The sequence below is a fragment of the Alosa pseudoharengus genome, unplaced genomic scaffold (assembly GCF_046254945.1).
Source record: "Alosa pseudoharengus isolate Yale_2024_CS ecotype anadromous, Long Island Sound unplaced genomic scaffold, YU_APseudo_1.1 YU_APseudo_1.1_scf_4, whole genome shotgun sequence".
Classification (NCBI taxonomy): Eukaryota; Metazoa; Chordata; class Actinopteri; order Clupeiformes; family Clupeidae; genus Alosa; species Alosa pseudoharengus.
Genome location: NW_027468774.1, coordinates 24,518,177 through 24,540,622, shown reverse-complemented (window position 1 = coordinate 24,540,622; position 22,446 = coordinate 24,518,177). Strand labels below are relative to the sequence as shown.

The 22,446-nt window shown below is 48.2% G+C and overlaps 2 protein-coding genes across 3 annotated transcripts in view; one reads left to right on the top strand and one right to left on the bottom strand.

Moving 5' to 3' along the window:
* Window positions 1-13,845, top strand: part of LOC143102091 (BAR/IMD domain-containing adapter protein 2-like) — a 49,665-nt gene extending 35,820 nt beyond the window's left edge. Inside the window, exons 9-15 of one of the 2 annotated variants that reach the window (XM_076265476.1) lie at window positions 1,769-1,985; window positions 2,566-2,767; window positions 3,195-3,263; window positions 3,889-4,039; window positions 6,037-6,074; window positions 11,241-11,283; window positions 11,901-13,845. In XM_076265476.1, coding sequence (XP_076121591.1) covers window positions 1,769-1,985; window positions 2,566-2,767; window positions 3,195-3,263; window positions 3,889-4,039; window positions 6,037-6,074; window positions 11,241-11,268 — 705 coding nt within the window. In that variant the 3' untranslated portion in view covers window positions 11,269-11,283; window positions 11,901-13,845. The remainder of the gene's footprint in view (window positions 1-1,768; window positions 1,986-2,565; window positions 2,768-3,194; window positions 3,264-3,888; window positions 4,040-6,036; window positions 6,075-11,240; window positions 11,284-11,900) is intronic. The other variant, XM_076265475.1, reaches the window with a different exon arrangement.
* An 825-nt stretch (window positions 13,846-14,670) lies between these two features.
* Window positions 14,671-22,446, bottom strand: part of aatka (apoptosis-associated tyrosine kinase a) — a 39,587-nt gene continuing 31,811 nt past the window's right edge. Inside the window, exons 9-14 of the mRNA XM_076265474.1 lie at window positions 22,398-22,446; window positions 21,970-22,119; window positions 17,456-20,972; window positions 16,976-17,111; window positions 16,584-16,787; window positions 14,671-16,355 (exon numbers count right to left, since the gene is read on the bottom strand). The exon at window positions 22,398-22,446 is cut by the window's right edge and continues 73 nt beyond it. Coding sequence (XP_076121589.1) covers window positions 16,327-16,355; window positions 16,584-16,787; window positions 16,976-17,111; window positions 17,456-20,972; window positions 21,970-22,119; window positions 22,398-22,446 — 4,085 coding nt within the window. The 3' untranslated portion in view covers window positions 14,671-16,326. The remainder of the gene's footprint in view (window positions 16,356-16,583; window positions 16,788-16,975; window positions 17,112-17,455; window positions 20,973-21,969; window positions 22,120-22,397) is intronic.

Sequence of the window (22,446 nt, the reverse complement as noted above, 5' to 3'; positions counted from 1 at the left end):
CTTGGGGAGCAGTGAGGCGTTGGGTGCCTTGCTCAAGGGCACTTCAGCTGTGGATGTGGGCATGGGAGAGCAGTGCTCAACCTCTTCCCCCACCCACATTTTTCCTACTGGCCAGGGATCAAACCGGCAACCCTTCAGTTCCAAGCCCGAAGCCCTAACCAGTAGGCCACGGCTGTCTCAACATACAGTATGACCATTAACAGTTATATTCAATAATATCAATAATGTCCCCTCCTCGCACATTTAGGCAGCAACGTACCTTTTACATTCTATGAAACATCACAGTGAGCGAAATTTAAAATAGATTGACAAAAGGGGCACCCCAGCTCTCTCCACTGATAGTTTGAACAAAGCAGTTGAAAAAACTAAGCCTAGTAAGTCAGTCACACTACCATTTTTTGTCTGTAGGCCGTTATCGTGACCCACAAACCGTGATACATACCGAACCGTGGGCACACTGTACTGTTGCAGCCCTAACAGAATTATAAGCATGTGATGTGTGTGGTGTTAACCTAAACAGAGGTTCAGAAGTAAGAGTTATGTAAATAGTAATAGTGGAAAGAAACAGTTGCTGTAAGTGCAACTGTTTTGCATCGGCCTTCCTCTCTAAGAGGAGTGGGTAGAAAATGTTTCCTCTGCACCAGGCAATCAGCATATTTTTTGATCAATTGAGCATTTAGGTAGGCGCACCATCACATTTCATTATCCTTGCCCATTTGCTGTGTGTGTGTGTGTGTGTGTGTGTGTGTGTCTGTGTGTGTGTGTGTGTGTGTGTGTGTGTGTTTTATGTGGCTTTTGTCTGCCTGTTTATTTTCCCATTTCCTTGTCTTGCGGTAGAGGGGCGCGAATCTGCAATAAGAGTCTTAAGGTGTTAAACCTGCCACATGTGTGTGTGTGTTGATGATGTGCGTTTGATCCTCGAGAGTGGAATAGGGGGGTGGGGGGGGGGAGACAAGCAAGCATTTCCAAACTGCAGAGTTAGCGCAATGGTCACGGCGCGCGATGAGTTAACACCTCAAAGACGCGCAAGTGTGCGCACACGCTCCGTAGCCCTCCTGCTATTGTTGAGCGTGTCAGGCTCCGAGCGGCATTGTTAGAATTTCAATATGCGCGCCGCTCCGAGTCACAATGAAGGCATTCTCTGGGTCCGATTTGTGTGCATTCACTCAGCGTCTCCCAAGTAATGCACTTAACACTAAAGAGCTCGTGCTGCAGCCCAGCACTGAGCCCACAGAACCGGCTGGAACCTGTCTGCAGTTATTAGTTACTGTAGTGCAGAGCTGTTTATCTGCAGCCCTGCTCATGCATTATGAGTGTGGCCAATGTAGTGGGTTTCAACTGTACTTGAACACTCTGTGTGTGTGTGTGTGTGTGTTTGTGTGTGTGTGTGCGCGCGTGTGCGTGCATGAACTGATGCCCTTTAAGTTATGTCATTTGGATAGAGAGAGTATGGAGTATCCATATGGAGTATAGTATACTATATTGAATTGCAGAGAATATACTGTAGAGGGCATCACTATAGTATGTATAATAAGGGGTTACTTCTGGGTCTGTGTGGCCATAATACAAAGTGTGTGTGTGTGTGTGAGAGAGAGAGAGAAAGAGAGAGAGAATATCAATGTGTATGCATGATGTGATGCTGCCCTTTAAGTTACATAATTTAGATGGATTCCGAGAAAAGTATGTCATAGAAAATCATATAATTGCAGAGAGTGTGAGGACATTGCTATGCTATATAATAAGGGTGTCTGTGTGTGGGTATCCACAGAGGCTGATGGGCCCTGATGGCATGTCCATGGTGAACGGCACGACGGGTGTGCCGCCGGAGGAGTTCTGGGGGGAGGGTGCTGTGCCCCAGGGCCGTCCCCCGTCTCCCCAGCCCCCGAGCCAGGCCCAGCCGCCGCCCCAGCGGCAAGTCAGCGACGTTTACTCCAACACCCTGCCCGTCCGCCGGCCTGCCCCCGCCAAGAACAAGACCTCTGTGGGTAAGGGCTCTCCACCACACACACACACACACACACACACACACACACACACACACACACACACACACACACACACACACAGACAGACAGACACACAGACACACTGGCCTCTGGACTGATCTGCCTCACCAAATAAACGTCCCACAGTGCCTAGCGGAACTAACACTAGGGCGTAATTGGTATTGGGGAAAGTCTTTTCCCCCAAACTTTTGTGTTCACCAAAGGCTGCAAAGTAGGCCACGCCAACTGTGTCACTCTAAATGTCTGCACTGCAGGAGCGGTTAAAGGGATCAGAAAAGTTTTCAGCATTTGTGAAGTATTCCCCGATATGGATCTAATCTCCCATGTAGGAACTTGAAAGCTATACCGAGTTGTGTGAACTCGTCTGTGGAAAATCTCACAGGTCAACGCTCTCGCCCTCTGAGGTCAGAGTCGACTCTTATCTCCAGATCTCCGAGCGGTCCTGATGTGGGCAGAGATGGAGAGGAGGAGGAGGAGGAGGAGGAGGAGGAGGAGGAGGAGCAGATGGAGGATTTGAATCATGATGGTGGGTGTTTTTTGTTTTTTTTTTCTCCCGTAGGCGAGACGCGGACTCTGCCCCGGTCGAGCTCCATGGCGGCGGGCCTGGAGAAGAACGGGCGTAGCCGCGTGCAGGCCATCTTCTCGCATGCCGCCGGCGACAACAGCACGCTGCTCAGCTTCACCGAGGGCGACATCATCACCCTGCTAGTGCCCGAGGCCCGCGACGGCTGGCACTACGGCGAGAATGAGAAGAACAAGATGTAAGACGTTCACAATGATCGGAACATTCCCTTGTCCGGGTAAAAGCAGGTTGGAAAAGTAGATGTTGTTAGAAGCAAGAGGAACATTCGTATCATGCTGAAAGGGATAGTGAACCTAAAGGGTGAACTTATTAGACACATTTCGGAATGTTCTGGAAGCAAGGTTATCCTGGGGTCGAGGGCTGGCATTTTCACTCTCTGACAGGTGCACAGGTGTTGGCCCAGGCAAGCTTTCAGAGGTGTCATGTTTTTCCGGTCAATTAACGGCTATGCGAGATGGAGGTCTTCTGTACCAGCACAGGGGTGTTCCGGGTTTGGTTTTTTGATCTTCAGACACTGCTTTGAGTTGGCTTGTATCGATTGCATAATATGCCCACTGCAGTGTTCTGGAAAGGTCTCTGAGGTAATTGCGTTTTTTCTCCTCCAGGCGTGGCTGGTTCCCCTTCTCATACACGCGTGTGCTACCAGAGAGCGATAACGAGAAGCTGAAAGTCAAGTAAGCTCATCCCACGGACAACTTTCTTCCTCCACGTTCATTTGCAACATGCCTCTTACATAAATTATTTCCCTGCTGTAGGTTTTCTTGCATGTGGTAATACCCCTGAGAGCTGACAGACTTCTTAGACTTGTTTGTGTTTGTTTTGTGTGTGTGTGTGTGTGTGTGCATGCGTCTGCGTATGAGTGTGTGCAATGCTCATATAAAAGTTTCTAACACTGCCAGTTCAATCACAATCAGGAGTCACGCAAGCATACTAGCTCAAAGTAGGCCACCTCGGCTTTTGCATGATGTAAGACCTTTCTTTGCACAAAGTGAGGCCTTCTTTCTAACTGGGCTGACGCATCAACCACAACCAACACAAGCCAGTCAGCACAGTTTGACTCTAGCTTCGAATCCTCACAAAAGTGCACAAACAACACATTTATTGAAAGTTGTCTCAAGAGTTGTGTTGTTATAGAACTTGGCACAGCACTGGATGATGGGGGTATAATGTACCTCTGATGTGGGGAAAAACAGTCTGTCCCCCCTGATTATGACTTCCACTGACGTGTGTCTGTGTGTGTGTGTGTGTGTGTGTGTGTGTGTGTGTGTGTGTGTGTTTTGTGTTTGCATGGCCATGCAGTCTGCACCACGGGAAGAGCAGCAGCACAGGAAACCTGCTGGAGCGCGATGACCTGCTGCCAGCGCCTGACTACGGCCTGACCGCCCGCCTGCTGGCCCAGAGCCTCACACAGAGCCGCCCACGCCCCTACAGCATGGCCGGCTTCACGCAGGTGAGCAGGGGGCAGACACACACATACACACACACACACACACACACACACACACTGCCTACAGCTGCCTACTTCCCTTATCACATGACCGGCTTCACATAGACATGACAAAGTAACATTTACAATATATGTACTGTAATATAATATGATTGAGGTACACATAAACACATAATATATAGGTCATGTCTGACCAAGCACATAACTGGCCCTCTTCATGGAGCTGTTAAATCACCAATCAATCAACAATCAATCACCAGCCAATCACCAACCAATCACTAATCCCCTGCTCCTGGGCACTCTCATTTCTCATCTCATTGCTGTTTTAGGTCTCATTATTTCTCTGCTTTCCGTAGTCTAGATAAGCATGGCTCACATTGCTCAGAAAGAATCTGTTCCAGTTGCACTTTTGCTTGGCGTGCGCTGAGGCTGGGCTGGTAGAGACGTTCGGTCTTGTCAGGCGTCCCTGGCTCCACCTGATTATAGTAGGGGAGCACAGAGCACAGTCTGTTCCCCCTGGGGAGCCAGGGCTGCCTGTACCTGCCTTTATTGCCTGTCTGTAGTTGCTGACTCTCTACCTATGTCACTTTTTCTTTGCGCAAGTTAGCTGTCTGCAACCACAGACAGTGGTGAGGTGCTCTGACACGGTTTGTTCCCTGAGTCTCTGTTTTAGGGCTGAGGAGGTTTTGTTTAAGTCCAGTGGCTTGTTCATTAACTTACTGACTCAGTGAAATTCTTTCGCTAAAGGAGACAAGTTAGTGTCACAAGTCTAGTCTCATGGTTGTAGTAGCAGTGATTGGTCATCTTGTGGGTATTCATACAAAAGCTGCATACAGTTCCTGAATTTAGTTTTTGTCTCGTGCTTTCAAATTCATGGTTCATGGGAAGTCCCACAATTCATGGCCGGACAGTGCAGTGTGCTCTACAATTTACTGGAATATTTTGAGCCACTGTAATTGACATGTTTCAAACTGTAAAGATTCGTTGTGGCATAGAACGTCACTTGTTTTTTGTCATATTATCATATCCACTGTTTCTACTTTTCTCTCTCTCTCTCTCTCTCTCTCTCTCTCTCTCTCTCTCTCTCTCTCTCTCTCTCGTGGTTTCTCTGTCTCACTCGTATACGTACACACACACACGCTTCCGCTCACCCTTTCACCTCACATCCACACACTAACACAAAGATGTCAAGTCACCTTTCAACTCCACAGGCACACAGTAGGCTATTAGGCAGAGCTTGCCTCCTCTCCTGGCACCTTCCTCCTCACAGCCTGCTCCTCTTCCTCATCGGTATGCCGGCACACACAAAGCCAGTCATGAGTCATACTGCAGGAGCCGCCAGAGCTTTGGTGTGCTGCCCTCTGCTGGCGAAAATGAGTACTAGCATCACCTCAGGCTCACAGAAGGGGTGGTCTGAGGGTGCATATCAAAAGCGCCTTCTCATCCCCCTTCATGTCTGCCCATTAGCAGCATGGAAGTCAGTCAAAGTCTGCCACTCTTGAAGACGGATTCAGTCTTAGAGCTTAGATCTTACAGCAAATGGAGTTGCTATATGAAGGAACATAGGCAGGAGCAAAGCATGTTCAAGTAGGTGCATTGTGCAGTCACAATCTCTTGTCTTACAACTGTCATGTCACAGTTTAAATGACCAACATGTACCCCACTTGCTCAGTCATATTTACAGGGGCCTTTAATTCAGGACTTAATTTGCTAGCTTTGGTTTCTTAGAGCAGATTGAACAGGCCCAATAACCAGTGACAACTGTGCGACATCACGTCTCTAAAAAGACAGTGATACTTCAGTGAACAAGTGTGTCCGCTCGTTTCGTGAATACATTTTACATTAGTAGAAAAAGGGTGATGAAACAAGGAATGAACACCGTTAAAGAAACGGGATCCTGCATTTATGTGTCTTAATCAGCAACTAACATCAGGCACTTCTATTGGCTAAGTGAAGCCAGCTCTGTACTAAGACCCATTGCTCTTTTCTATGCATTTCAGCCCGCACTTGAGGACTATGACAGCCGCTTTGCCACAAGGTAAGACTGTTTCTCACTGGCTATGTCAACGATAAATGTAGACCTTCTAGAAGTGTGTATGGTTAGGCCTTTCTGTTTGTGTAGATGCCTGTTAGATAAGCCTCTGTTAGCCACCTTACCTTCCTTTTCCCCTCTTTTTCTTAGCTCTTGCGTGCTTTTTGCTAGTGCTCTGCTTCAGTTGGGTTATTTAACGTTAAACGAGTTGACTTGTTAGCAGTTAGCTCAGAGCTTGCTGTCATGGCCCGTCTTCACTAACAGGCCCAAGAGAAGCCCACTGGGCTCAACGTCTTTGGAAAAGGAGTTAGAGTTGAGAGTGAGGGTTATGTGTATAAGTGTGTTTCTGTGTGTGTTTGTGTGTGTGTGTGTGTGTGTGTGTGTGTGTGTGTGTGTGTGTGTGTGTGTGTGTGCATGCATATGTGTATGGGTGAGAGAGGGAGGGAGGGAAAGAGAGAAAGGGAAAGAGAGAAAGGAGAAAAAGAGTGTGTGTTTGTGTGTGTGTGTTTGTTTGAGGGAGATTGGAGTTTGGGATGCGGGGAGGTTGGGGGTCACATCACTGTCAGTCTCATTCAGACTTCACTGTTTGTCCAGAGCTGTGGCCTCTGGCTGTGAGTGTCTCTCTGTGGTCACCTCTGTGTTGCCTGTGACCTCCCTGAAGCAGGTCACCCCATCTCTAAAGAAATGAAGAACTAAAAGCAACTTGTCATTTGTTTTTGATTGGTGTTTGTGTGGAAGAAAATATCATGTTCTTGTCCAGTTGGTTGGTGAGATATTTCAGTGTAAGTCTATGGCTGCGAGTGATGTCACAGCACTTTGACCTTATTTTGAATCTTAATGACCCTATTTGGTCAGATTCTTGGTTTCTATCAGTTGTCTTTATTTATTTTTTGATGATTTGTGCTATTTATGTGACACTTGGTTCTGATTCGGTTTTTATGCTAACATCACTCATGGCCATTGACTACTGAAACGTGTCCCTCTAATATCTCAAAACACACCAATGGCACAAACCCCACACAAATGCGGCCCTAACAGATGGCAGTGCTTTTTATCTTCTCTCCTCTCTCTCTCTCTCTCTCTCACTCTCACTCTCTCACTCTCTCACTCTCTCACTCTCTCACTCTCTCTGGATGGGGTGGCAGCCTCACATAGCCCTTTCTGCTCGCCTGTATTTTTAGACTCTCTGAGTGACTCTGTTGCAGTCCCCCTAAAGGCACTGGGCTCACCCAGCATCCACTGCACCGGATTGCTTTGATATCTGCCTTAATGAATCCCTTTTCTGGATTAGCTTTCTTCAAAGGTTCTTCCTCTCCCATTTCTTTTTTTGTTTGTTAATTAATTAATTAATTAATTTATTTATTTATTGCTCTGCACATCGTCCATCGTCTAATGAATAGTCTCATTGTTTGTGCAATACTGTTAAAAGTATGAGGAACTATATGAACTGAAGCCCTTTGTTAAACGACACAGTGATACGGTGCATCACTAGATATACACTAAGGCAGATCTTAACCCAGTTAAATCCAAAGGTTAATCAGGTAACATGTCCTGTCACCCTGAGTGCCATGTCTGTGGAAGATGTGGGTTGATGTTACTGGAGGGGAGAAGGGGAGAGGAGAGGGGGAAGTGACCCCCCCCCCCCAATCTCTCTCTCTCTCTCTCTCTCTCTCTCTCTCTCTCTCTCTCTCTCTCTCTCTCTCTCTCTCTCTCTCTCCCCCTCCCTTTCCCCCCCCTGCTCTCAGCATTCTCCTCTCATTGGCTGTCTCTGTCTGTCCTTCAGCGTTTCTCTTCCTCTGTCTGAATGTGTCCCACCTGGCACGATTCCTTCTCTCTTTGTTCCACAGTTCCGATGGCAAATTGATTTCGACAGTGTGAGAACAGACAGACTAAAAGAGACACAGACAGCCCTGGATAGCACAGGGGCCACGGCCCCTCCATCCCCCTTCCCCCTCCAACCCCCTCACCCCACCCTCAACCCCACCTCTAACCCTTAACCACCCCCATCCCCGTCCCACCCAGCCTTCGGCTTTCGCGCACCCCTTCTGCAGTGGAGGAGGCCCATCTCATCCCTCCTTTCTGTCCTCTCTTCCTCCTCCTCCTCCTCCTCCTCCTCCTACTCCTCCCCACCTCCCCTCTGCCTCCTCCTCCTCCACCCTGCGCTCCCCTCTGTCCTGCTGGCGGTGGCGGTGGCTCTGCCAGTGGTGTGTGGTGGCCCGGGGGCCAGGCCGACAGGGACGCCTCCAACTCTGCAGCGTCGACGGCAGCAGCATCAGCGGCGGCAGCTCGTTTGCTCGGCTCGCAGCTTTATAGACTCTGACTCTTCTTCACCTTCAACCCCCCCCCCCCTCCCCCTCCCCCACCGCCCAGTTATCACCCTCTTAACCAATGCCATTGGCAGCATTGCCATCATCAGACTTTGTCCTCTGGGGGGAGGGGGGACTGCCAAAATCATTCATGCATGTGCACAGATTCTGAACTTTTTTTGTTTTGTTTTTTCGATAAAGGACCATTTTATGTGCAAATGCCAAAAGAAAACATCCTGTTTGTGGTCACACTGAAGCAGCTAGCCCTCTCTGTGTGAAGCCTCTGTTTTTTCACTGAAGCAGCTAGCCCTCTCTGTGTGAAGCAGCTAGCCCTCTCTGTGTGAAGCCTCTGTTTTTTCACTGAAGCAGCTAGCCCTCTCTGTGTGAAGCAGCTAGCCCTCTCTGTGTGAAGCCTCTGTTTTTACACTGAAGCAGCTAGCCCTCTTAGTGTGAAGCAGTAGCCCTCTGTGTGAAGCCTCTGTTTTTGTATTTTTACTTTTTTTGGAAAAGTTCCTGTGGACATAGCAGTGCCCTGAAGCCACAAGCAACTAACTGTGCTGACTGGGGAATGTTCTCTCTCTCTCTTTCTATCTCTCTTTCTTTCTCTCTCTCTCTCTCTCTCTCTCTCTCATTCTTGTTCTCTCTCATTCTTTCTCTCTCTCTCTCTCTCTCTCTCTCTCTCTTTCTCTCTCTCTCTCTCTCCCCTTCTCTGTTTCGTACCGTTGTTCAGCTGTGCAGATGCTCTCATTAGTGTGTTATCTGGCAGTTTGCTTTGTGTAGCTTCACCTCCCCAAACTCTGAATTTGTACCTGTCCAGAGGATGTGCCATGCTCTTTTTTGCCCAGCTTGCTTAAACCAATCCCATTTTGGAAACCTGTCTTTATTTCATTGATTTTTACCATCATTACCCTATACAGTTTGCCTCACAAATTGATGTAGGTGGACAGTGATGTATTTGTGAATCTGAAATAAAACGTTCAGTTGCGATGCACTATCTTTGCCACTAGCCACTATCTCTATGCTTGCTGATGCTTCAGGATCCCCGAAACTCACCTCCTGAACCAGGTGTTCATGTTGTGCCTGCTTTAAAGGGAAGCCTGTCTGATACTGTATGTTCACATGCACCAGTTCGGCCAGAGAGCCCTTTTGATCTGAACAGATTTGGTCAGGGTTACGTTTCTTACCCCACTCACCGCACCTGTCGTATGATCAAAGCAACTGACCATCAAAAGTCCTGCTCCTTGCTCTTTTTGCTCTTCTTGCTCTCCCTCCCTCTCTCCTTCTGTCTCTCTCTCTCTCTCACCCCCTCTCTTCCTCCCTCTCCCCCCCACTCTTTCTCCCTCTCTCTCCCTCTCTGTCTCTCTCTCTCTCCCTCCCCACCACTCTTTTTCCCTCTCTCTCCCTCTCTCTTCTCTCTGTCTCTCTCTGTCTCTCCATCTCTCTGCCTTGATTGATGGATGACAGATCCTGATGAGCTCCGCTGTTGTACCCACTGTGGCAATGTACTTTTGAGTCTTTTTCGTTGATGGACAAACACTAATGAAGAAGTAAACAATTCCACTAGTCTGCTTTCAAGTTTTCACTATTGTAACCCGACAAACTGAAAACTTCGCTATGATCTGCATGCTGTGACAATAATCAAAAGAAATAGACCATCGTGAAGAATTGACCTCGAATGTATGGTGACTTTTTACTGAAAGATTATATATATAAATATCTATATATTAATAAACCATTTGTTCCAATGAGACATTTTTCATTGATTGCTTGTATTCATGGTCTGTGGAAAGCATTGTTTGTTCATCAGATCATTTTTTGACAAAGCACCACAGTCTTCCTGACGAGGGCGGGGAGACCCTGTGCTCGTAACCGTCCCCGTCACATTAGTTATGTCCACTTCCTGTGCTCGTAACCGTCCCCGTCACATTAGTTATGTCCACTTCCTGTCCCATCCCCGTGTCTCTCCTCTCCCTGACCCTCTGTTCTGTTGGTTAAGATGTCCACAAGGGGATGTGCCTTTTTTGCAGTTATATAGTTGTGTGTGTGCGTGTGTGTGTGTGTGTGTGTGTGTGCACGCGTGCACTATATTTTAAATAGTAAGTACTGTATGTGCTTGCATGTGTTTGCCTCCTGTCTTGCCCTTTGTTTGTTTCTCTGGCTTCCTTTTGCCTTTGATAGCTTCCTCTTTCCTTCTTAAGTATATTGACTTAATGTTCTTTATTGTGCTATAGTGTATAGTCTATAGTATTGTGTTATATACATGTGTATGGAGATAGAGGTGTGTGATTGTGTGTGTGCGTTTGTTTGTTTTAACCCTTATTTACTTTTTCAAAAATGTTTGTGTCAATGTTGATGATATGTGTTCCCCTTGGAGATTCCTTTTCTAGTACATGAATATTTATTTTCATTTTTTTATCTCTCTCTCTAAAAAAGAAACAATTCCATAGGAGAAAGTACACATTACTGCTATGGGCAGAATCTTCATTTTACACTATATTGTGAACTCATGCTGTGCTGTGTTCACACATATCTGAGAGCACTGAGTTGCATTGTCCTCACTCATCTTTACTACCGATGGCGTCAGTGTGTCAACGTCACTAAATATGAGTGAACTAATGGTCATTTTACACGACAAACTAACCAGCTGTGAGAATGCCTTCAGTCAAAGCTCTTACCCAGACAACAGGCGCTTCCAGCGTGGATCTGGCCCTGATCAGGCTCCGATCCGGCCCACAATCGGCACCAGATGAGGGCCAGGCTCGCGCCGGAGCTGGCTGTTGTCTCGGCTTGACCATACATGAACCTCCGTGTTGTTGTTGAGAATCAGCTCTTCGGTACAAACCCAAGGACTCTGTTTACCTTCCAGTTTGGGTCCAGAATTATCCCGGTTCTGAGTGGGCAGGACCTCCGTAAGTCTCCCCCCCCCCCCCCCCCATCCTCGCTCAGCCAACCAATCATGCCCTTGCTCTCTCTTGTTTCTCTCCACTCTCATTGGCTGTCTGGCTTTACTAGGGAAACTGGGCTTTTTTTCATGCTACCAGTCACCCCTCTCTTTCGGATTAGCTTTTTTTCTCCTTATTGCAACACATGCAACAGACCAATCATAGGGGTCACTGGTAGCAAGGAAACCACTGTTCTCATGGAGATGTGTGGGTTCTGGAGGTAAAAACTAAATCTTAACTCTCACCCTGCATGCATGTCACTTATAATAACCAACCTTCCTGAGCTACCAGAGTAATCATACTGTTTGTCACCATCTGCATGACTGCTCAACAGCCTTCCATAGAAGTGTCCTAGAGGTGCCTAAGTTCATGAGTATATGTCAAATGAATTGCTGTTCGCCTTGAAGCAGTACGTACTTAGCCAAAAAAAAAAGCTTATTGCTACAAGTCTTTCTGGTGGCAGGCTTCTCTTCTCTCGCCAGCATTTAAACTAAACCCCAAGGGGATCCATCCTGCTCCTAGAGTGCTGGAAGTGACCTAATGTGCATTGTTCCTCGCCCCCCTTCCCCCCCCTCTTCTTGCAGTGACCGCTCTCTGGAGGGCTACTTCAGGCAAACCTTCAACGACGACCGAGCAGCTCCGCTCTACTATTAGTCAGGACTGGCCCATGCCCCGTCATCACATCACTTTCTTCCTCCTCTCTCTCTCTTTCTTTCTTTCTTTCTTTCTTTCTCTCTCTCTCTCAACCCTTTGCTCACCCTGTTGTTTTTTTCTCTCTCTTTCCCTTTTGTCTCTGTGACACTCTTGTCATTCTCTGAGCCCTCTCCTTTGCTATCTTTTATACGGTCTGTCTCTCTCCCTCTCTTTTCTGTCTTCTCTGATCTTGATGTGTGCTCTCACTCGGGCCAGCCTTGAGCTGTGACGGAGAGAGCCTGCTGACGTTGAGTACCCCGTCACAATGGAGAGTGGACACCAACCCGTGACCCACACTATTGTTGTGGGGTTGTGCGTTAAATGCAGCACATCACATCATTTTCTAGCACTGTATTTAAATTAACTCAAGATGGGCCTTTTTAAATGCACAGTTTGTATGTAAAGTGAGAGAGATGGGAGGTGGTAGGTTTTACAAAACTGAAGCTGATGTGGAGAACATGGATGCATCTTAAACTGAAATATTTTTCACATAGTTTGTCTTGTTATATATAGAAATAATTTCATTCTAATCAAGTCATAATGATCCAAATGCGTCGTTTTTACTGTAAGTATCCATTTTCTATTCAGACTGCACAGAATGAGAAAGCAATGATGAGTGCTGGATATTGAGACATTTCTCGATAATTCACTTACAGTATCTTTAAAGCTGAAGTGTTCAGGTTTGGATTTACACCATTAAGTTCTGTTGTCTCTCTCAGCCAAACAGACTGCAAGTCCCCATAATCCTGTATCGTTATGGTGACCTGTTTCTGCTCAGTGCACAAGTATATGGTAGATCCTAGTACCTGCTCCTTCTTTTGTAATACATACAGAAATAATTTGAAGAAAAAAAAAATAGCAATCATCTTACTCAGTCACTGTAAAGTGCTAAGAACAGTATTCACTACAATGCTTCTCTTCTGTAGAAAGCTATTATACATACAGTAGTGACTCTAGTCTCTCCTTAAAGGTCAACTTGTAAATCTGCGCTTGTAAAAAATAGGGTTTTTTTTCTGACAGTGTTTCAACTCTTTATTCTACTTCAATCTCTAGTAATGCCTGTGCAATCACCTGAACTGACACAGTGAACTTATAGAACTGGAGCACCGACAACATGGGAACAGTGCCTTCCTCTACAGTCTGTTTAGTGCTCTGGGCAGCTTTTTGATTTGAAGAAGAAATCCTTTAATTTAACACTAGCGTAAGCAAAGGGAAAATACTCTGCGATGTTTTTCTTTTCTTTTCAATTGTAGAATTTCTTTGTCTTTTTCTATCTTTTTTTAATTCATTTTCAAATTGTGCTTGAAGACAGACTTTTATTTTGAGCTTAATGGTTTTATCTGTGCGTCTGGGAGGTTATCTGCAAGGGTTGTATGTGTTTGTAGTTATGCACTTAAAGTTGTGTTAATGGGACAAAACTGAGCAACATGCACATCACTGCAAATCCTCTTACAATAACTGAGGCACTCCACAGCATCCTGCTGGCTGCTTTGACGACATTTGACCACTAGAAACCGAGAACTGATTGCTCAAAATATGAGAATGTAAAGAGGTGTATAGTGTGTGTGTGTGTGTGTGTGTGTGTGTGTGTGTGTGCGCCGCTGCAGAGAGTTTGGTCCACACTAAGACAGGTCTTATGAATGGCCGATAACCAATTCTTAGTTAAGTGTGTGTGTTTGTGGTCAAGTGGAATCAATTTTGTTTTGTAATGTTTTTATGTCATACAGCTTATCTTTTTTTGTAATAATTTGTTTGTCTGTATGAATGCTGTCCAAAAACTGTGCAGAATCTATATCTTAAAAAAAAATAATAAAAAAACTATTTCCCAGAGTTATACACACTGAATCACTAAACTGAATGATTTCACTGGAATCAATCTGTGGATTCCAGTGTCTGGCAAAAAACAACGAATAAATAGCAGAAGCACAAGGATAAACTGGTCTGCTTTATTTGTAGAGTAGTACAGCAATGACGATGTTACTACAGTTGCACGGCCACACCATGCCCTCCCTGACCCTCGACCAGAGGCCTGTTCTCATTGGTCACTGTCCGGTGGGCACAACCTCGTAAGTGACTGCCATTTTGATTTTTTTGGAGAATTTCAGGTGTAAAAATAGCACCAACAGCTACTTCCTTTTTCAGAATATAAAACTAGCAGAAAAGTCAGAGAAGCAGTTAGAATCCTAGCTGGATTTGTTTTGGAAGGGGTGTTTGGTGTGGTGGCTGTTTCTTTGTCAGGAGGCTGGGAGATGGAGGACATGCGGCTGTAGTAAAATCCAGTCTTCACATCTGTGAGATGTCAGTAACAGCTTGTGTTTAATATGTGATGTCAAACACTACAAACACCCATGAGAACATGAAGACAGAGGGGGAGTGGGGAGTGTTTGCAGAGACGGTGGCATGAGATTCTGTTCTATTCAGAATCAGAGATTGAATATACTGTATGAGAGAGATTGTTAATACATTTTGTTTCCTTTCATGTTCCTTACATTTTGTATTTCCTGTTTGAATTCCAATATATCCTAATCCTAAATCCTTTATCTTGGCGTTAGAAACTGATATACATATATGAGAGGAAAATGTACAGATTTCATGACCACAACTTGACTCTACTTGAGCCTGCAGGACAGCTGTGTGTAAACTGAACGAACTATAGATTATTCAGGTTACCAGATTACCATATTCAGTGGAGTTACCTGCCTCTACACAACCAGGAAATGCACCTCCCTTTACCTAACTCTTCAAATGGGATCCTTCTCTTTATTTGATACACACACACACACACACACACACACTGCTGCCACCAGTAGATTACAGGGCACTCCAAGTATTTGTCACAAACTATGGCACATGGTAAGTGACAAACTTGGGGAAGTTCACTCCAGGTAACGGGTAAACCTCTTAATAGAAGAACCCTGCAGCTTCATTCTCCTCACACAACAAAGCAATTGGGCTGCTCTTTTAGGAGAATTACCCCTTTCACTGAGTTAGTTGGAGTAGCCCCTGAACTGTGTTCTATTGAGTGGGTAGATTGCAGAGGATGGTAGAAACGCGGCGCAACGTGGCGCAAGGCATCAACTCAAGTCTATCACTACAAACAGAACCACTAATGTTTTTTAATAAGTGTATGTTTTGGTCACCATCTTTCGTCTTGAATGGTTGCAGGTGACTAATAACAAGCACACAGCCCAACTGTGAGATAAAAGTGTTGGAGAACATCACATGATCAACATTTCTCTACATCAGAATAATGTGAAATTGAACTGCAATGTAAACGCCAATAAGACACAACCATGTATGCATGTGTTTATTTAGAACACTTAATAGCTAAAAGACATGACACGAGTAACCCTCATATAAACTAGCACTTGATTCTTGTAACACTGAAAGTGCAGACTTTTTTGTTTGCCTCTTTACTTTGAGATGGATAGCAGCACACGGGGGGGGGGGGGGGGGTAACTGTTCTTAACAGTACTTTCCAGCAGCAGTGTGGGAATTTTACATGATGCACGACATGAAAAAAATAGACATGTTCTTAAACACATAAAATCTTCTGACTCAGTTTCTCCCCTGAACTAAAACGTTCTGGTTAAATAGTGATGACACTGGCCCTCGTCCACCCCAAATACCCCAAGTGTTAGTAAGTGATAGGACTGTTTGTGATCGGCGTCGGAAGTGTGTCGTTCCTAGGATATGTTGTCTGCTCCACCACCCAAATTGATCAGCTCAGTGCTTGAAAGTGGTGAGTTGTCGTCTTTGGATCTCCACAGCAGCTAGCTGTAGTTTCGTCGCAGGACTTCACTGTTTGGCTCAAGCAGTGCAAAAATGAAATGACCGAGGGGCAATGATGATAGTCCTCTCTGGAAGGTCTGGCCAATGAGAGGGGTGAGTACTCGACAGGCAGCCAATGAGGAGCAGCAATGCAACGCAAACATTTGTCAATTTGTTTCTACCATATACTGTATATGTAATAAAAAAATACCTGTTGACCTGTCAATGGATGTCAGTGTTGCCATGTCAGTTGTGCAAAGATGTAATATTCCACATACATGTCATACTTAATGAATAAATAAGTGATACATTTTTGATCTCTTACACATAGACTTATAGTTTGAATTAACTGCTGTCCTCATTACACTATCTCAGTGCTATCTCCACCTGTCAGGGTTGGTGGATAGGGGTCACAAATGGCATTTCTCTACTAGTATGAGGCACTGTCAGTAATTGGATTATCAGGTTTCAACTGACCCCCATGTGTAGGAAAAAAACAAAACACCCAGAGTAGGTCAACACGGCCTCGCACCACAACAGGCCATCTCACTCACGTTCTCCATCCTCACTGCAACCTGAAACACACACAGGCACACACACACACACATTCACCTTTTAATGAACTGTAGCTGAAATGCAAATCTGTAGCTCACCTGATGTGCTTATTTGATACTATTGGCAAATTGGCCACTGATCCTTTAACTCCTTTACTGATGAAATCAGTGAAAACACTATTTTTTTATTGTCTGGTGAGGGCAGAGGAAGAAAAAGGGGGATGTGGTAGGATGGACGGAATGACTGACCTCCCACTGAGTCCACATCGGAGTCCGACACGTGTGTGATGGAGAAGCGGGAGACGCTGAAGCGTGACAGTTGTGGGGCGGGCTTCTCCTCGGCCACCTTTGAGGGAGGGCTCGGGGGAAACACCATGGCATCTGGAGCAGGCTCTGCTGAGGTGGGGCTGGGCATCAGAGGAAAGTCCTCCTCCTCCCATTCAAAACAGCCCCCTTAGGAAAGGGAATGAGTGAACAGCAACAGGGGAGTGAAGACATCAGAATGATTTCATTTTAGTTTTACCAGCAGAGCACCATCCACTATAGAATCCACAATATCTTTATCTTCTCTAGTATATACAGCACCTCACGTGCACCACCAGTGATGTACAAAAAGACTAAAGTATATACTGTAGTTATACCTTCTTCTGCGTTTTCATCTGAGTTTTCAGCGTTGTTGCCGTCTGATGGGTTGGAGGTCTGCACTTCTGAGGGATGGCAATTGGCCTCTGCTCCTGGTGGAAAGCTGTAGTCTGCCAAGTCCCCTGTTGGGCTCTCCTAGTAAATAATAACATATGCATATATACAGTACATATCATATACAGCCATGATAACATATGTATCATATACAACCAGAGGTGTAGTGGTAAAATAAGAGAATATGTGGATAATACTGTGTGATTTTAAAATGTTAAAAGTTCCAATTGGTAAATAAACTCTTTTGAGAGGTGGATAAACTCTATTTTTGAAATGTCAGAGATGGATAAACTGTTTACTTGTTTAGCCTCCATTACATCCCTGTATACAGCCATAATAACCTACCATATACAGCCACGTGGCTAGTGCTGAAAGAGAAAATGTTCCTGTTCCTAAATAGTTAATCAGGGAAGGCACTGACTGACCTGGTCAAAAAGGAATACGGTGACGTCATCAAAGAAGGAGACGGCTTTCTTCTTGCGCTCCAGCTCGTCGCAGAAGGACTGCGTGAGCAGCGTGGGCATCTTGAGGAGGCTGCGGAGGTGCCGCGCACTGCTGCGCTCGCTCACCACCACCGGCACGGCGGTCAAGTCCTCGTCGCTCTCGTCGCTCGGCTCCTCCTGGATGTTGTAGCTGCGCAGCTCCTCGTCCGACTCGCTGTCGTCCGAGTCCTCCTCGTCGGCGTCCTCGCCGTCCCCCAGCGGGGCGCGCAGGTCCCCGTCCAGGCCCAGGTCGGGCGAGGCCAGCTCGGCCATCAGCACCGTGTCGTACGCGCCGTCTCCGTTGCTCGGCGTGTCGCCCCCGTCGGTGTCGTCCCCCTCGCCGATCTTCTTCACGTCCAGCTGCAAGTCGGGGTTGTTGTCCTCTCTGTCGTCTCTGTGCTCCTCTCTGTCCACCGTGTCTTGGAGGGTCTCTTCGCTCAAGTCCGCCAGGGTGGAGTTGGAGTCCAGCGACACCACCGGCGAGTAATCGCCACTGCCTTTGTCTGCAAGCGTCGCCGCCGCCGCCACGGTGTCCTGTGAACCGGACGAGCCCTCCATCGGGCTGGATAAGCAGCAGTCCGACGACGCCTCGTCGACCGAGTGCTCCGTCTCCAGTCCTATCCCGTCGTCGGGCGCCGACTCCTTCGTCAGGCATCCCCCCATCTGCGGAGGGAAGGGCGACAGCACGTTCAGCGCGGGGGAGGCGGCGAAGGGAGAAGACGAGGAGCTGGGATCAAACTCCCCGGCATCCCTGTCAGAGAACGAAGGGGACTGGGAGACGACTCGGCTGTCCTTCAGAGATGCAAAACAGTAGCCCTCGCGCCTCTCACTCTCCGGGACCCTTTCCCCCTTCTCCACGCGGAGCCTGACAATATCGTCCCCGTCGTCGCCGCGGCCGCCGAAGAAACTGCTGACCCCGTCACTGGGGCTCCTGTCATTTTCCGCGTCGTAGTCGGAGAAGTAGGCCGAGTCCCGGTAAGGGTTCCTCTCATTCAGGCTGCCGAGCTGCGGCTCGTCGGTGTTGCTTGACGGGGTCAAGAGGACTCCCTCGATGCTCTCATCCAAGTCGAGCTGGAGGACCAAGTCGGGCTCGTCGGATTCCAGGCTCACGCTGAGGATGGGTTTTCCCTCCAGATCCTTCAGGATGAACTCGGGCGATTCGTTGTTCTCCGTGTCGTAGCCGCTGTCCAGCGACTTGGGCTGGACGGACGTGTGGTAGACATCCAGGCTGAAGCTCTCGCAGGGGCTGCTGCTGGAGGCCAGGTTGATGGCCTCATCGACGTGGGGCGCTTTCACCGGCCTCAGCAGGGGTCTGTGGGCCAGGCTGACGTCGCCGACCTCGGCGTAATCCAAGGGCGAGTCCGCGAGCACCCCCGAGGTGACATCTGCGGTGTCGTCGTCGCTACAGTCGTATATGTCTATCAGGCTAATGCTGGAGCAGCCCATGTTGACCCCGCTGTCGCCCAGTCCGCTGCCCTCGGAGATGGATATGCACTCGGACAGGACCTCCGCATGGGACACCTTCTTGCCGGAGAGAATGTTAATACTGGGTGTAGAGAGACGCGTGTTACAGGTATTAAGACCCCACACATTGCCCATCTCTGAGTGATTCGCTTGGGTTGGGTTAATGTCTGTGAAATTGGAAGGGGGTCGGAACACTTCTGTCTGAGGCTTGGTGGAGTTGGTGGAATGGTTTTGGGCTCTTCCTCCACTATGAGGCCTACTCTCCTCCACAGAGAGGTTTGGGATTTTCTCTGAGGCTTTTTTACACACTGCAATTGTCTCTCCAGAATGTGAAACTGGCTCAGTTAGTTGGGAATTGTCTATAGATGGGTGGAGTGTAACAGGTGACGCTGTCTCCTGTCCACCCTTATGGCACAAATGAATATACGTTTCGCATTCACCAGATAAATCTGTGGTCAGAATCGTGCTGGTGGATGAGCTATCGCTTCCTAACGCTTCCAGGTAGGACACAGGCTTGGAGGTACCAGAATTATCTTTGACCGCTACTTTTTCAGACTTTGAGGCATTGATGCTGGAAGAAGGTGTGGTGTGGTGCAGGTCCAGGTAGATGTCTTGAAAACCAGCAGCTGGTCTGCTATCGAAGTTTAAACTATTGTTATTAGCCGACTGGTTTGAAGTCCAGTTTGTGGCCTCAGCCTCAGTGAAGAGGTCATCATCCTCCTCTGGTTCAGCAGCGGCAGACCCTACGTGCAGGCCATCTCCCACCTCGACATTGATACTGATGTAGTGGGGCCTGGGCAGGCTCTTCTGCAGTGTCCCCGTCATATCATAATAGCCCTCAGTAGCAGCACTCCTCTCTGCGCTGGAGGCCTGGTTGGCCTCTAGGTAAGGGTCACAGCAACCGAGGCTGGGACTGCTGAGAGACAGGGAGATGCCCATGGGGGTGTCCAGGCCTGTGAGCCGCTGACCCCTGCTGCTCAGGGGGCTCCAGCGTCCCTCCTGTTCGTCCATGTAGCGCTCCCTCCTGTGCCGGGCGTCCTGGTCGTCCGGGGATAGCGGCTGGTCACAGTGAAATGCGGTGCCCCCCCTCTCGCTCGGGGAGAAGTACTGCCTGGGCCTCTCATGGTCAGCGGAGCTGGCGCCCTCGGACGCACGCCTCGGGAGCGGCTCCATGCAGAGGGAGATGTCCGGGCTGGCGTCGTCGGAATCGTAGGCACTCGTTTTGCGGCGGCCCTCGGCCGCTGACCAGTAGGTGTTGGGCTCGGGGTCGGCCACCACCGGACGCTCCCTTCCCCTCGCGGAAAAGGCGCTGCTTTGGTTGGCATCCAGCCCGGGGCTGTAGTCCAGGTTGGTGTCCTCCAGGCGGATGTTGCATTCCACCGGCTCCTCGATGCGGATGTAGTACTCGCTGCTGACCGACGGGCTGTGGGCGCTCAGCACGGGCACCACCCCTAGGTGGTCCGACTCATAGTACGAGGGGGACACCCCCAGGGCCAGGCCCTCTCCTTTGCCGCCCGCTGCCGCCACAACGTTCTCCAGGGGGTAGTAGATGTCCTCATAGTGGGGGTTGCTCTGGCCTAGCGTGCCCGTGGTGGACGAGGAGCAGTAGGGCTGCTCGGCTCGGGCCTGCTGCCACTTGTACTCAAAGTTCAGCCCGTGGCTAGTCTCGGTGACGGTCAGGATGTCGTCCCCGGCCTCGGCCGTGTGGAAGCCGTCGGCCCCGGAGAAGTGCTCCAGCAGGGGGAAGGAGGAAGACACCGAGGAGGCGGCCATCTCCGCGGCCGAGGCTCCGGGCGAGCCGCCCTCAACGGCACCGTCGACTTCACCGCCACAGCTGCCGCCGCCCATGCCGGGCCGCAGGGAGTTCCAGCGCTTCTCGAAATCCTCCTCGGCCTCGCTCATGCCCTTGGCGCACAGGTAGCTCAGCAGCAGGTGCACCTCCTCGGCCACCGGCCTCTGCTCTGGCTGGAGCCAGCAGAACTGCATCACCTCGTACCTGCACACACCAGAGAGATGGACCAATGAGGGGAGGAGACAGGCAGGACTTCATTCATTTATAGTTCCCTAGGAACAATCTAGAATTATTGAGTAATAGAGTAGAGTAATAGGGCATAGTTTTTTGGTCATGTTCTGAAAGAAAAAAAAGTGACTCAATAATCAATAGTTCTTAAAATCGACTCATCAAATGTTAAAAAAGGTGAACTCATGTGTGCTCTTTTAATTCTAGCTGGTATTGTAATTACAATCTGAATCATCAGAATAGAACTCCGAACAGTGACCGCTTTTGTATCCGTCCATCACCGAGGTCAGAGCAAGCACGGAATGTAGTGCCAGTCACTAACCGGCATTCTGTCAGTGTTTGGCATTCATGAGTCACATGGTGGGATCCAGACGACAGTGCTGGGGTGGACTGGATGGATGGATGTGTGGCGTGGAGCCAAAATGGCAGCATGGCGGTGCGGTGCGGTGCTGACTAGCTGGAATAATGACACCACGCTTTGGCAGGTGGCGTGGAAGCATTAGTCATCGGCAGCTGGACAGAAGGGGAGGGGCCCCACTACTGCAGTGCTGTAGTGTAAAACACTCCTAATTAAATGCTTAATGGTGTGTGAGTGTGTGTGTATGTGTGTGTGTGTGTGAGAGAGGGAGAGATAAGAAATCATGATTGGGTGCCCCTCGGAGACCACTAATGCATGGCAGCTGAATTTGTGAATGTGACATATTAAGGGGTGGTCACGGCAGATGGCTGGAGCCATTGATTTTTCACTGCTGCCATGAGACACACGTAAGGGATCTTTAGGGGTACCCGCTGCCAAACTGACATCCACTGGTTTTAGTGGACATTACAGGTGGAAGAGTTACGACTGGCTGGTGCAATGGCAATAAAAATAATTGATCTCCCTATATGAGGATGGAACAGGGGACAATAATTGGTTGCTGAGTGGAGATGGACAACAGCGTGGGCCAATGAGAGGCTCTGGAGGCAGACTCACCAGCGCTCGGACAGGGGCACCTTGAGGAGAGGCTTGGGCAGCTTGAGTTGCTGCTCTTTAATGGCGTAGGTGAGCACCTGCCGGTCAGAGTAGTGTCGGTACGGCTGATTGGCCAGCTCAAACAGCTCCCAGATGGTCACCCCCAAGGACCTGCAGGGGACACACAGCATTCACTAGTCCATTAACTAGTCCACAGAGAGCCCACAGCCAACCTCAGACAATCTCACAGAGTGAGTCTGATCAAGAAAACAATTAAGTACAAAGAACGCACCATAAAGTATGAATAAAATACCACTGCGGCGCATAGATTCCATATTTGTCATAACATTATTAGTTAACTTTGAAACATCTGAAAAGGTGTCAATAGCATATGAAACCATTTTCTATTCAAACAAAAGTTAGACATAGGCTTCCAGATGTGTGCTTACCATACATTGCTTGCTTTGGTTTGGTCCACCACCAGCAGGTTCCCATGGA